Source organism: Drosophila teissieri, unplaced genomic scaffold (genome assembly GCF_016746235.2).
Source record: "Drosophila teissieri strain GT53w unplaced genomic scaffold, Prin_Dtei_1.1 Segkk10_quiver_pilon_scaf, whole genome shotgun sequence".
Classification (NCBI taxonomy): domain Eukaryota; kingdom Metazoa; phylum Arthropoda; class Insecta; order Diptera; family Drosophilidae; genus Drosophila; species Drosophila teissieri.
This window is the reverse complement of record NW_025224980.1, coordinates 153,200-168,711: the sequence shown is the minus strand read 5'-3', so window position 1 is coordinate 168,711 and position 15,512 is coordinate 153,200. Positions and strand designations below refer to the sequence as shown.

The 15,512-nt window shown below is 41.3% G+C and overlaps 1 protein-coding gene and 1 long non-coding RNA gene across 13 annotated transcripts in view; one reads left to right on the top strand and one right to left on the bottom strand.

Annotated features, from left to right (window-relative positions):
• Positions 1 to 628: 628 nt before the first annotated feature.
• Positions 629 to 2,089, bottom strand: LOC122625473. 4 transcript variants are annotated; one of them, XR_006326603.1, is made up of 3 exons: positions 2,003 to 2,089; positions 1,426 to 1,619; positions 629 to 1,369 (listed from the first exon to the last, which is right to left on the bottom strand). It is a non-coding gene; the product is annotated as an uncharacterized LOC122625473 (long non-coding RNA). The 4 variants fall into 4 exon arrangements; XR_006326602.1 differs by lacking the exon at positions 2,003 to 2,089 and adding an exon at positions 1,707 to 1,854; XR_006326601.1 differs by lacking the exon at positions 2,003 to 2,089 and adding an exon at positions 1,688 to 1,853.
• A 225-nt stretch (positions 2,090 to 2,314) lies between these two features.
• Positions 2,315 to 15,512, top strand: part of LOC122625471 (nipped-B protein) — a 100,390-nt gene continuing 87,192 nt past the window's right edge. For 6 of the 9 annotated variants that reach the window (XM_043805559.1, XM_043805557.1, XM_043805554.1 and 3 more), the window contains exons 1-7: positions 2,340 to 2,479; positions 2,735 to 2,859; positions 2,941 to 3,112; positions 3,170 to 3,285; positions 3,338 to 3,497; positions 3,557 to 4,455; positions 4,516 to 4,680. In XM_043805559.1, the coding sequence (XP_043661494.1) occupies positions 2,793 to 2,859; positions 2,941 to 3,112; positions 3,170 to 3,285; positions 3,338 to 3,497; positions 3,557 to 4,455; positions 4,516 to 4,680 (1,579 nt within the window). In that variant the 5' untranslated portion in view covers positions 2,340 to 2,479; positions 2,735 to 2,792. Of the gene's footprint in view, positions 2,511 to 2,734; positions 2,860 to 2,940; positions 3,113 to 3,169; positions 3,286 to 3,337; positions 3,498 to 3,556; positions 4,456 to 4,515; positions 4,681 to 15,512 lie in introns of all 9 variants that reach the window. The other 3 variants (XM_043805558.1, XM_043805556.1, XM_043805555.1) reach the window with 3 other exon arrangements.

The following is a 15,512-nucleotide window of genomic DNA, read 5'->3' as shown; positions in this document are numbered from 1 at the left end:
AACCCAAAAAGAACGTCAAAGCTCTTAAGGCTGACCAGAGCAAACCTCAGCACTGCCATGAGAGTTATCACAGGGCATTGGTTTATAGGCACCCATGCCAGAAGACTAAATGCCCCGTATAATGATATCTGCCGTAGCTGTAGGGACGAGGAAATGGAAGAAACGGTAGAGCATTTATTGTGCCACTGCCCAGCACTGCAAGCGAAAAGACTTGCTCAACTGGGAAGCAGATTCCTGATAGACACGTCCGACCTATCCGACACCGATCCACATCGGATACAAAAATTCACCAGCGCCTCTGGCTGGGGAAACTGTTAACTTCACACGAACCTCGACGGGTAAACAAAACAAAAATATAAAAAAGAAATACGACCAACTACAGATAGGACCAGCTTATTGATATAAACGATAACAGAATTATCACACATAATCCAAAAGGATGCCACCATCAGATCGCTAAATCTGGAACCAGGTGCAAATTTTCAGGTTTTATTGCTGTAAAGCCTCCCGTCACCCTATTCCGTCGTTGGCTACTCCGTCACCACTTCTGATGCAATTGCAGTCAAGCCTGTAAGCCACCATCTGAGATGACGGAGTCCCTACTGCCAGAAATTGAAAGACGCCGTCGCCTCGACAATTTTTTTTATTTTATATTGCGAGCCATTATGTTACGAACTGCTTATCCTCTTATTTGTGTTAGTGCCGCTAGCTAACGCTAGCTAGGCTCCAGGGCGGAGTTTTTCCCTTGCCACACAGCTCGCAACATAAATATCGATAACTATTAACGACTCACAACTCTACTCGACTACGATATCTAATAAGTAAACAAACAGAATGGTAAACAATGCATTATTTTAAATAATTCACCCATTATCGATACGTCGTTGTCGCTTGAACTTGAGGAAGTGTTGTATTTCCTTGTCAGACTAACTAAATTCTCGCAATCCAAATTTAGCAACAATGGAACGGGACGACGACGAAAATTCGGACTCGCGTTTGACTCCGGATTAATTAACAAAGAATATTGATAAGCATTAACAAACAGTTTTAAATTTTAGCGCCAGGACTAGCAGTAGCAGTTGACGACTCTTGAAACAAATTGCGCCGGTCGACGCCTCACGGAATAGCCATGTGTTGTGCCGGAATTAAAGAAGCCAAATGAACGTGGCACCGGCGGTATTATGATCGCTTCAGGGAGGATGTTGGATGGAGATCCTACTCCGGAATGCCTGGCGGACGGGTAAGTTTTCCCAATATGGCTCAATTCCTAAGCGGCAAGGTTGGCGGTCTTGATCCAAGTAATATGTTTTTTTGCCGACTTCCAATAAAGATTTTCCCGGGGAACCTTTATGTTGGGACCCCGGTTATTCTAGAAACAAATTCAGAAATAAATAACATTACACGACACTACATTTTCTAACTCACTGTTTCTTAATTGTCCTAGCTGCAACTGGATAGCTCGTCGGTATGGCTACGATTGACTATTATTCCCATTTTATCATGCTTCCCGCCATATTCCTAATCCTCTCCTTGGGTCATTGGACATTATCCAGGCCATTTAAGAGTAATCCTGGACCGAACCGGGATTATCGATAACGCTCTATTATCATCGAATCGAACTGCAACAAACAATTTGGCAAAAATACTTAAATCATAGAAAATGAAAGCAATAATAGTTTTGTTATACTTTGTGATACCCTCATTACCAATAATGTAGTGCTACGACGCAAATGTTACTTCAACACAATTGGATGCCGCATCCATTGCAGAAAGCTCACAGTGTGTGAAAAATATATGCCTTATAGAACCTTTACAGAATTGTAGAGGTGGACTACCCCAGACATCATTCATTAATAATGTGTGAGTTTCACGAATCTTCTTGAAACGCAATAATCACATATAATGTAATTTTTATATAATGTAACAGGCAAGAAATTTATAAAAATTAAAGAGATTTTATTTGTATACTATCGCACACTTTTTGATCTCTGTATCTTTTTACCATATGCATTCCTATTCCTGTGGTCGTTTTTCCAAGCTACGAGTATTCCGAATTTTAAAAAATAAGCCTTGTTTACACTATTAAGGATTATTAATATTATTAAGTAACGCGACTAAAGATTTAGCTTAAGCTCGTTACTTCCCTAATACATTATACGATATTTGTACAGTTTGTTAAGCTCCTTTGAAAACAACATTGGCCATATACCTGCTGTCGTGTACTAGGGTAAAAGTACATAGTCTGGGAAGGAACTTAAATTATATATGAATTAATAACTTTTGGCCTGAATAGAGCATTTTTTAAAATTCAGCTTGGCCACTCTATCTTTCAGGTCGGCCATATTCTTCAAACTCTGTTTCGCAAAACTAAGAAATTATATGTACTATTTAAAGTAAATGCATTAGTTGCTATTTAATTATATAGAAGCATCGGAGTAATTCCATTATATTGAGCTGTGCCAATTCGTAAATGATTGTTGTTAGTAATTTGTTAATAGTACATCGTATTGGTACTGAAATTTGGTTTTTATCTACATTTTTGTTTATTATAAATCGAAATAAACGGACTTATCAGATCGATTTTTAAGTTTTTAACTAAAAAAATGTGCTAGTATATCTCGTATATAGTGTTTGATACAGTGTCTGATAAAACCGCTTTTCTACATATACATATGGGCATATACTTGTTTAACAAGTTTATTATATTGTTTATGAATAATATATTTTTTTTCAGCCCTTAAAATCTAAGTTGAAAAAAATATAAATTCTGCCGGATAATACTGTCATTTAAGATGGGGGACCGTGACAACCCAACCGTACCTGTAACCACATTAGCTGGTTTAACCAGCACTTCTGATTGTAAGTAATTTCTGTGCAAAATAACATAATATGTATGCACATGTTTAAAACTTATACATTTTTTCCTAATTTAAATCCAAGTGCTAAGCGAGCTACCAGTGGCGGATTCGCTGCAGAGTGCAGCGTCATTAAATAAATCTTTATTGTTTCACGCTTTGGTAGCTAAGGAGTCAAACAATTTACTTTCTATGCGGAATGAAAATCTAGTTCGACAGTTGGTAACGGCCATTGAGAGGACAAACTCCGATAATATGTTAGTTTGTTTAAATGGTTGTATATTTTGCTTTATTAAAATTATCATGTGTTTTAGAGAGTTAATACATTGCCCAGTCGAAGACGCAGCTACTAATTGTAATACTTATCCCGAGCTTCTACAGGGAATATATCATTTTAGACCTGCGGTCTTCAACACTTCCATAAAAATAAGTATGTTTTAAGAAAAACAATCATTTGTGTATTACATGAATTTAATCAACAGGCTCTCCGATCCAACATACGGCTAATGTTCGATTCGAGGCAAGGAAAATGCAAATTGATTCCTATTCAATGCCGGAATGTTATACATCACCAACAAATTTGGCGATTTCAAATGAAGATCGATTGCAAGACTCTGAAGAATGTATCAATCAGCTAACTAGGTGGGGTCTATATTTTATTATACTACAAGCTTAACTTTTAATGCATTATTCTGTTTTAGTATGACCTCAAAAGAAATCTTAGAAGAATTTTCCCAAATAAATTTTAAGGAAAATCCAACAGAAAAAAAAAAAATCGATGACGTATTTAAAAACTCAGATTTAAATGCGACTAAGATACTTACACCAAATACTCAAAAAAAAAAGTCTAATACACCAGAAAGAAGTACGATGCAATCAATACAAGAACAGTTTTTTATTCAGCAACAAGAAACCAATTTTAATTTAAAACATGATTTTAATCAAGTATCAACAAATGTTGGTAAAATTCAAAATATTTATCCTACTTTTTCCCATGTCTTAGACCCGTCAAGTTTTAATTTAAATTCTGTAAATATTCCAAACGTGTTATATGTAGAAAGTCCACCTTTTACTGAAACAGAAACCACTCAAACACACAACTCTTCAACTGAATATTTAAAAAAAAAAAAAACGCAAGCTCATGACGTCAGCATTTCAAACCCTCAACAGTTCTTAGAAAGTACCAACTTACATATGGTTAATAAAAATTCAACGTACCAAACAAACCAAATTGTATCAACAACTACATCGACATCTACTTCCTCAAGTGGCAAGTCCCAGGTCCGGGTATGTATAAACCGCCTTAGTATTGAGGATTCTCGACTTATGCAACAGAGTATTAAAAAGTTTGTACAAAAGTCACCAGAATTGGCTAGAAGTATGGGGTTACTACAAGAAACGTCTCAGCAGCAACATGAAAACTTAAATATTCTGCCTATGAATGCGGAAGAATGTGTATCAGTGAGTGGAGCTTCCAGTACAAATAATACAGTCAAAATCCCAATTGATACATTTTCTACTATAAAAGCTGATGAAAAACGATTTTCTGCGAAAAGAAAACTTGCCATATCAATTGGTGACATACCACCGGAACAAATATGTAAGTAATAATTCTTAAATAATATAAAAAATAAGAATTTATAAAAATGTTATTATTTAGTTTCAAAGCCTAAAATGCGTAGGGTCGAAAGAATAACACCTCTTTCGAACACAAAGTGTGTGAAGGAAGAAGTCACTCGATCGCAAACATATCAACAATTTATTCGAAACATGGATCATATAATTGAAATATTAGACGAAAGTGAATCTCCTAACTTCGACGCAGGTAAGTGTAAAAACTGTGTTAAAACTAAAAAATATTTAATTTAATATTATATATTAAGACTGTAATTATGAAATTTTCAGATTTGGAAAGTGTGAATGTATTTCTGTAATTAACATTCTAAAGGTTTTTTTTTAGGTGGTTTATATTTTTAAATGGAAAAAGAAAATGAACATGTTGCGGTAGAGAGCAGATTATTTTTATTTGAGAGATAATTGGATGGCATTAATAATGGAACATAGCTTGGGGCAAATGGCCTCAACGGGAGTCTTTCAGAAACTGCATCCCGGAAGTCCAATACTCGACAATTTTTTCAAGCGTTTGGGGCCGTCTTGTTGAAACCAAATGTCTTCTAGACCGTTCTCACGCAATTTGGGAAACAAAAACTCGCGGATGATCTTCCACAATGTCGATGAACAGAGATGCAACTCCTGTGCACGGTGACGAATCGATGTGTTCGAGTCTTCTGAAACACTTGCCTCAACGGCTACAATATTTTCATCAGTGCGCACTCTGTGAAGTCTAGTTGGTGGCCGGAAGTGAAAAATAGTGAATTGGGGGCGAGAGTATTGCCATTTTTAACATATTTAAGTAGGCTTTATCAAGGGTGCCCGCTACCAATTTCAATGCGGTGCTTAAGAAATGCAAGCTTCTGGCTATCCGGTGGTGCACCTTTAATACGGACGAAATATTCCTAATATGACTCGTATCAACGTCTAGAAACTTTCGCATTTGCGGTTGGGGAAATAGTCCGGACAACCTAGATGTTTCGTCTATCATGATTGAAAACTGTGGCAAATTGCCTAAATGTCTAAAGTAATTCCTGTGTTCCTATACCAATGCAACTCTATTCGGTATAGGAATGTATTGGAAGTGAGAGTCCCTAACGATAACTACTGATAGCGTTATTAATAAGATTCCCGTAATCCTGCAAAATAACGAGATTTTAAATCTACAAGCTTCTATTACTAGGAAATGTGTTTCTGTTGTATTTGATTTGTAGGGAAGCTTTTTTGAAATTTCTCTTGTGGACCACCCTCTCTTCAATGAGGACCGCAGTTCCCAGGTCTGCTCCTGTAGTTTTTATACCCGTTACTTGTAGAGGCAGAAGGAAGCGTTTCCAACCATATAAAGAATATATATTCTTGATCAGGATCAATAGCCGAGTCGATATGATCATGTCCGTATGAACGTCGAGATTTCATGAACTGCAAAAACTAGAAAGTTGAGATTATGCATACAGACTCCAGAGACATAGACGCAGCGCAAGTTTGTCAATTTGTTGCCACGCCCACAAACCGCCCAAACTGCCACGCCCACACTTTTGGAAATGTTTTGATATTTTTTTTCCTTTTATTATTAGTCTTGTGAATTTGTATCGATTGGCAGAAAAACTTTTTGGAACGCCCCCAAACCGCCCAATACTGCCACGCCCACACTTTTTAAAAAATTGTTTTTCACCTTTTTTTTTAGTCTTGTAAGTTTCGATCGATTTTTTAAAAAATCTTTTAGCCACGCCCACTCTAACGGCCACAAACCGCCAAAAAATTGTATTGTTGAAATTTCTCCTTCGCACTTTCACTAGCTGAGTAACGGGTATAAGATAGTCGGGAAACTCGATTATAACATTCTCTCCTGTTTATACTAAACTTCCTAACAACATTTGACGGGATTTTAGAATTCGACTTGCTACCTGGCCACCATCAATAAATCGAAAACAGTTTCGTCTATATTAGAGAATCAGTTTTCAGTTTCTGGTCTGAGACGGCGTAAACTTTACCAACATAAAGGACATAGGCGTGCCAGAATCGATAAAAAAGGAGTTCAGTCAAATAATACAAATTTCTAAGGTTTTCTCCAAAGCCTCACAATTTTTGCCATATAACACTAATATTGTGGCAACTATACGCACTGAGGATAAACCCCCAGTGTACTCTATAGTTGCAGAGTTTGTCAAAAAAAAAATTCAAGACCTGTTTAAGGCTAAAATTCAACATGGTTTGTCGATAAAAAAGTGGACTAGATGAGACATGGGGTAGGAAAAAGCGTTTAGTAATCGATTTCAGTAAACTGAACAAGAAAAATATCACAGATTAGTACCCGTTGCCAAGTATCGAATAGATACTGAAAAAGCCAAATATTTTACAACCCTAGTCCTAAAATCCGGGTATCCTCGCCGAGCAAGATCGCGAAAAAACTTTTCAGTAAATGGAGGAAAATATAAAAATTTCTCATTTGCCCTTTGGAACGCGGTTACAATCTTTCACTTGGCAATCGACGACGTTTAAAGAGAACAGATCGTGGACGAGGAAATATGTGGGAGGTGTCATCGTCTTTTCGGAAAACGAAAAGGAACAAGTCGAACATATAGTTGGGTCCTGAAGAAAACTAATACAGGCCAACATAGCCGTCTCACAAAAGAAGACTTACTTTTAAGGAATGTGTACAGTACCATAAACCACTAACGTTCGGAGTCTCGGACAAAAATCCAAACGACAAAATAAAGCGTTGGAAAGCATTAAAGATGACTATGTCGTAAAAGTAATTTACACACGGGGTGAACACAATTATGTCGGCGACGCCCTTTCACGACAAAAAATTAATGCACTTCCGAACGAGCCGAAGTCTGATTGTGCAACAATCCACAGTGAGCAATTTAGTACTTACACGATAGAAACAACGGAGAAACCTCTAAATTGTTTTATAAATTAAATAGTCCTGGAAGAAGCAGTAAATCTCGCCACAAATCTTCGCAGGAAAAACCACACTTTTCGAAACCTTGAATGAAATCATCAACCCAAGTGTTGTAAATGCAATACATTGTAACCTACCGACTTTGGCTACCTTTCAGCACCACCACACTTCCCGGCAAATGAGTTTTGGCCCTGCAAAACTTAATATCAGTCATTCCCAACAAATGCAAAACAGATCGAAATTATGACTACGGTGCATAACCAAGCTTACAGAGCTACTCAGGAAAATAATTAACAAGTCCTTTGCGACTTCCAAGCTAATAAAAACCGTCTCAGAAGAGAAGACTTACTTTTTAAGGAATGTGTACAGTACACAGTGGTTGCGCCCATAGGCCAAAAATGAAAAAAAAAAATGTTTCCAAATATTTACGAAAAGTAACCAGATTGTCTCTAAAATTTACACCGTTTTGTCTTAACTCTAACGGGACATTCTAAAATAGAGTTTAATTATTTAAAATGAATTTTAAAGTTTCAGGTATTTACTTTAATAAATTCTAATTGTGAAATTCATTGAATTGATTTATCATATTTGGTGAATTTTTGATGGATTATACCTTTTTGTGTATTATGTGAACGTCATTTTTCCTTGTTTAAGTAAGCCTTTAGATATATTGCCCCCCGATCCCCCCTTAATGAGTGCTATCACTGTATTTGTCAATGTTTTAAGGAAATAAAAATCTTAAGTCTAGCTGCAAATATTTGCGTGTAAACAATAATAAACTCAAGCTGTCTTGCAGTCTTCAAGGTCAAGTTTTTGACGTATTTTGCTGCTTGTCCTATGTTTTTATGATGTTTCTTTTGTAATCATCATTTGTGTTTGTCAATTATCTTTGTGTCAACAATTTTGCTTATTATATTTTTCCCCATTCTTTTCTTACCGTTTTCTACAGGCGCTTCTTGTAACTGCAGTTTTTCCTGTGTCATTTTAAGCATTAAATGTTAAGTGAACTCATTTTTCACTTAGAGTTTCAAAAGTGATGGGCACCTGATAGTACGATGAAATTAATTTAAAAATGTCAATGTTTATAGATAATGTTTTAAAAAATTTCAGCTGCAGAACTTTGCAGATGGCTGAGTTATCTGATGTGGCAGGTTTGGGAGTTAGAGTGGGCGTGCAAAAAAGTTTTTCTGCAAATCGATAGAAACTCCCAAGACTAATAATAAAATGAAAAAATATCAAAACATTTCCAAAAGTTTGGTTGTGGCAGTTTTAGGCGGTTTGTGGCCGTTAGGGCGTGGAAACAAATCGACAAACTTGCGCTGCGTCTATGTCACATGCTGAATCTATGCCTGCCTGCTGAGTCTCCACATTTTAGCTCTTATTGTTTCTAAGATCTCGATGTACGGACGGACAGACAGACGGACGGACGGACATACGGACATGGCCAGATCGACTAGACTATTGATCCTGATCATGAATATATATACTTTTTATGGTCGGAAACGCTTCCTTCTGCCTGATACATATTTTTTAACGAATCTAGTATACCCTATTACTCTACAAGTAACGGGTTTAACAATGGGGAGATTGTACGCAAAACTTTTATTAAGCACAATAGCAGAAGAGGTCGAAGTTGTCTACTAACTGTATAGTAATTTTTCAAGCTTCACCTTATAACATTTAGCTTTTTTAAATTTAGTTGTATACGAATAGTGGTATTCGTATCCACAATTTATGACGATTATTGTGGAAAGGTGACTGTCCTTTACTTGCTGGACTAGACAACAATGTGCAAATAATAAAACCATTTTATGGCTATTGCCGAGTGATTATGAGCCAACTGCTCTTTATTTAAGTATTTAACAGGTATATGAAAACAATTTCAACACTATAAAGTATAAGGTGTGTATATTTTAAGATCAATAACCGAGTCGATCGGTCCGTATGAACGTCGAGATCTCGAATATCGGCGTTGACACGTCCACAAACCGACCAAAACTGCCACTCCTACACGCCTACTGGTAAATGGTTAGTGTACTATTTCATTTTTTTCTTATTCATGTAAATTTTTATCGACTTGCCAAAATAATTTTGGTCGCGCCCACAAACCGCCCAAAACTTTCATGCCCACACCTCTGGAATATATTTTGTTTTTGTTTATTTTTTTATTATTCGTTGCTTGGAGTGGAACCTTTTATGGACCTGTAATGAGTTACAAAGGTTTAGTGAAAGGTTAAGTGGAACTTAGTTATTAGCTTATGGAGTCTAGTTTGTTATCATTAGAATAACTAAATTAAGCGTACCATGTTGGTCTCCTTAGTAGTAGACTCTAGATGACAGTTTGGTCCGTTGAGATAATGGGGTTATGGTTGGTTTGTGGTGCACTTGTAGTTACTTATGAGTATGAATGTGGGGTGGTTTTTCGTGATAGTTTCGTGATTTTAATAGTTACTGTTTAGCTATTGAGATTTTTCAATAGCTGTTGCGAATAATAAATAGCCGAAGAAAGTTTGTTTATTTTCCGATACTGTTTATTTTGCGAATTGTTTACGGCAGCTAGGGCCGACAAAGAGCTATATCGAATACACAAGTTGAGTCTTTGCCGAAAAACGAAGAAGTGACAATTGGCGGGACAGACAGCCGAAATGCAGCGCCCAAGCTTAACGTAGGTAGATAACAAAGAGAACAAGGAATGAGCGCCGTACAGATAAATGCGTGCGAGAACAGCGGTTTGCACTATGGGCATCGCAACTGCTACCACTGACTATTTCGGCTTACAATATTGAGAGTATGAGACTAGTCTACTGCACAGTTTTGGCGGCTGCATGACCCAACATCCTCCCCCCGTTGGAAGCTTGGCTTCCAACAGAGTCCTCAAGGGGAAGCAGACACAGCTTGTTCACTGCCCGCCTTATTACTCCAGACGCGGTCCTCAATTCTGCAACTCGAGCGACGCCGTCTTTGCCAGGAATCAACTGCATGACTGTCGCCAAAGGCCATCTCATTGGGGGTAGATTATCGTCCTTAACAAGAACGACGTTGTCCACGGCTACGCCAGGCTTTGGGGTGCGCCACTTGGAGCGCTGCTGGAGCAACGTCAAGTACTCTTCCTTCCATCGCGACCAAAAGATTTGCTGAAGAAAGGAGATGCGCTGCCAAGAGTCAAGCCGGTTATAGTTTAGGCCCGTTTTATCTGGCTCGTCAAACGACGAAGGCGGACCACCATTGAGAAAATGGCAGGGTTTTCTGAAATGGGAACTAAATGTCTGGAGTTAATAACTGCCGAGATGTGGCACACCAGCGTCCTCAGCTCGTCGAAGGTCAGAAACGCCGTACCCACAGCGCGGTAGAAATGATGTTTGGCCGTTTTCACAGCCGCTTCCCAAAGTCCACCGAAATGGGGCGACCGTGGAGGGATGAACCGCCAGTCAATCGTCTCCGAAAGGCAAAAATTCTGAACGGAGCCTTGATGCTCGCTGTTGAGAAATAACCTTCGAAGTTCCAGAAGTTCATTCTTGGCGCGGACAAAGTTGGTGGCGTTGTCTGACCAAATTTGCTTCGGCTTCCGCCGGGTGCATATGAACCTCTTGAGTCCGCACAGAAACGCAACTGTCGAGAGATCCTTGATCAGCTCCAGGTGCACTGCCTTGGTTGCAAAGTATATAAATACGCAGACGTAGCATTTAACCGCGGTCTTGTTGCGAGTATCCGACTTGTGAAAGAAGGGTCCACAGAAGTCTATGCCAGCAACCTCAAAAGCGTGAGATCCTTCCAAGCGCTCCTTGGGAAGGTCCGCCATTATGTGCTCTATCAGCCGCGGCTTCATCCGAAAACATCTAACGCATCTGTTCACGGCCTTGGTAACCGTCTTCCTCCCCCAATAGGCCAATATTGGGATCGAATTGCACCCAGAAGAGCTCGAGGTCCGGCATGAAGATTGCTTTCATGGTAATGCGAAATAATTGCCAGAGTCACCGGATGGGACCTTGGGTGGCGGCCATCAAAGTCCAATGACGAATTCCGGAGGCGACCGCCTACTTTAAGAAGTCCAAACTGATCCAGGAACGGCGACAGCGAGGATATGGGACTAGACGAGGAAACTCTTCCCAGCGTTTTTAGGGAGTGCATGTCCTCCCATAACTGCGCGCGCAGCATCATCTGAGTACCCTCTTGAATGTGTGCGACGGTGAGCCCAGGATGACGAATTCCATTACGAAATTTGTAAATGTTTGCAAACACTCGTTGCAGTGAGGGGTACGAATTTGCAAATTTGGAGCTAGCAATTACATCCACGTACGGCGACTTTACGATGAACACACTTCGACGAAGCTCAAGCACCGGTTTGTCAGGACAAACAGCTGTTGGCCAATCTCTTTCAGGCTCCGTAAGAAAGGCGGGTCCATGTGCCCAGAGTGACGATTCGCTAAGCTCAGACGGCAGGGATCCTCTGGATAAGATGTCAGCCGGATTTAACGCTGTTGGAACATAACGCCAAGCCGTGACATCTGTCAGCTCCTGAATGCCAGCAACCCTATTTGCCACAAATGTGTTGAACCTGGCGGGCTCATCTGGGATCCAGGAAAGTGCCACCGTCGAGTAGCACCAACAATAGTAGCGTCCTTTAAATATTTTCAAGCCAACTATTTCCCTCATGATTTTAGCCAGAAGATCCGCACCACAAAGCTCCATCTTTGGTACTGTTATGGTCTTCAACGGAGCTATGCGCGACTTCGAACAAAGCAAATGGCTAAAACTTTGATTCCCTTTAGAAACCACATAAACGCAGGCTCCAGGCATCAATGCTTGCATCACAAAAACCATGCACCTCAAGACCAGACTCTGCGCTAAACACGAACCGAGGGAATCTAACATGACTTATTATTTCAAAACTGCGACATATATCAAGCTATTTCGTGTTATGAGTTTCCGGGAGGCTTTCATCCCAGGACAGCTTTTCATTGCAGAGCTGCTGCAAAAAGATATTACACCTTATGATTACAGGACCGACCAGGCCGAGAGGATCGTAAAATTTAGCAATCGCAGACAAAACAGAGCGCCTGCAGGGTCTCAATGGCGACTGAAAGGCAGAGAACGAAAACAAAAGCTGGTCGGAGGCGGGATCCCAAGCGAGACCTAAAGTTTTGGTGAAATCGCTACCATCTTCAAACTTCATGAACGACTCCTTGTCCTCGGCGGGCACACCCTCGAGCACCATTTCCTTAGATTAAGCTTGCCCTTCGCAAGAATGCCAGCCGTCTGCTGCATTATGCTGATAGCATCCTTTACCGTGCCGGAGCCGGAGATAAGATCATCCACGTAAAAATCGCGCCGAAGGATTTCTGATCCAATAGGAAAAGACGCCTGCTCATCGATTGACAACTGCTGCATAGCCCTTACGGACAAGAAGGAGGCTGGTTTGGTGCCGTACGTAACTGTGTCGAGTTTCTATACTTGAAGGTCATCTATTGGGGAGTTCCTCCATAAAATGCACTGCAAATAGCTATCTTCTTGCGAGACTCTTACACATCGGTACATTTTACATATGTCTCCTGTAACGGCAACTGGGTGTGAGCGAAATCGAATTAGGATGTGAAATAGCTTGGGCTGGATGACCGGGCCAGCCATTAACACATCGTTAAGCGAGTAACCAGTGGAAGTGGCAGCTGATCCGTCAAAGACAACGCGAAGCTTGGTGGTAGAGCTATCCTCCTTCATGACGCAGTGATAAAAAATATAGACACGAGCTGACCTCGGAAGCAGGCACAGGCGACATATGTCCCAGATGACGATATTCCTTCATGAACGCCGCATATTTAACCCTCAATCCAGGGTGCTTTGTAAGCTTCCTTTCCAGCGACAAGAATCTCCGCACAGCCTGAGGATAGGAATCTCCTAAAGAATCCAAATGGAGTTTTAGCGGCAACCGTACCGAGTAATCGCCAGCTGGCAATCGGGTGTAATTTTTAACAAAGTGGGCCTCGCAATCTAGCTCCTCCTTAGTGGCTTGAACTATTGGGCCGGGACAATTTCCTACCTCCCAAAAGCGCTGCAGAAGTGAATCAAGTTCAACATCAATGCTGTTTTCCTTGCTGGCTGAAGAAGGAACGCTTGAAGCAATTAAGGCGCTACCACAAGGGCGCGCGCAGCCTCCAGACACAACCCAGCCCAGACGAGTTTCTTGAAGCAATGGCAGTCCTGGCAACAACTTTATCTGACCTACGCACAGCAGCTCATAAAACAGGCTAGCTCCTATTAACAGATCAACACGCTGAGCTTTATGAAATTCCGGGTCGGCAAGCTGCAGGTTTTCTGGAATTTTCCAGTCCCCAATGTCCACATTAAAACTTGGCTGGCGATCCGTGATATTGGGAGCGATAACTGCTGTTATGCTCGTTGAGAAATCCGAAGTGACAGACCGCATCGCAATTCCTACCGAGAATCCATCAGTCGCGAAATTGGAATCCCCGATTCCAGTGACGGAGCCGGACGACCTCGACCTCTTAAGTTGCAGTTGATTTGCAAACCGAGAGGTGACCAAGTACAGTTGAGAGCCAGAATCTAACAAGGCCCTGCAGGGAACGAACAGTCCCGACCGATTCTGCACTAGAACGGTTGCAGGGGCTAGCAGCACAAGGTCACTAACGAGATCCTGGGCAATTAGAGTAGAAGAAGTCGAAAGCGGGGCAGAAGGCTCAGTGTGGGCGCTTGAAGACACCGGAACTTGTGGCTGCGAGGAAGGCGGACCATCTAGATGGAGCAGCGTATGATGCCTGATTCCACAGGTGCGGCAGCGGCTCGAGCTGCACTGGCGTAGCTGATGACCTGCCTTTAGGCAATTTAGGCAAAGTGCTAGTCTCTTTGCCTCGCGCAGACGATCTACTGGCGCTAAGTCTCTAAATTGCGGGCAATAATATATGCTCTGCACTATGGCAAAGCATGCAACCAAGAGAATTTTGGGTGGTAGCAACTAGCGTCGAACGATTTCTGCCCACCTGAACGCCTGGCGCATAGGTTGCCATGGCGCAATCCACGGCCTCCAAAGTCCTACATCGCTGCTCCAGGAATGCAGCCATCGATTCCCACGACGGAATAAGGTTGACAAAGACCGGATCCTCCAAGCGCTCCTCCCACTTGGCTTGGCTCGCCGCATCCAGCTTTTGCAGCAGAACTTGCACTATGATGCAGCCAGCGATTTGCTCAGTGGTGCCCAAACCCTTCAACGCACGAATGTGAGCGTTAAACTTGTCAGACAATTCCCGAAGCGATGCCACTGAACCATTCCGTACTACCTTTAAACCCAGAATCTCGGTGATGTGCGTCTGAAAAACGAGACGCCGATTATCAAACCTTTTTTGAAGCAACTCTAAAGCCGCTTCGTAATTGCTGTTTGAGATCTCCAATGATCGGATAGTTTCCAGCGCTGAATCCCTCAAACATGACCGCAGATGTTGAAATTTCTCAATGTTGGAGAGGTCCGGATGGCTGTCGATTATGCTCGTGAACACGGAGTAAAAATCCGCCCAGTTTGCGTAGCCTCCGCCAAACGTTGGCAGCTGCACAGGCGGCAACGGCATCGGCCGCGGCTGCGTCTGATGACCACTACACTGGTGGGGCACAACACCTTCCGCAAGCGTTGAGTGCGGCGCGAAATGCACACTGCGTTTGGCTATTTCCGCGCGCACACTAACTTGAATTCTACGATGAATTCATCGAAACTCTCGCTCATTTCACTGCCAATTTCGTCGAAATCTAATTCCTCCAGATCTGTATGCAGAACATTGAAGGCACTTTGCAGCTCATCAATCTGCTCCAGCCTCACCGTAAGAATGGGTTCGTCGTAACCGCTTAGCGTCTCATTAGACAGCGACGTTTGTAGCCTCTGCAACCTGCTGAACAACGCATTGGCTTTGCGCCTTAAAAAGGTCACCCTGTTTTTGTCACTTTCAGCGGGCATAGCAACAAATCGTTTTTAATTCGGTTCAGCGGGAAGATGAGCACAAAATAAATGCCGAAAATGCAAGCGGAGTCAATGCACGTAACGATATATGTAGCAATGTATGTATATAATGCTAGCTCGCTTAAACACAGCCACTATCACCGAAATCACCACTCACTTGTCCAACCGATTGCGATTTAATGTA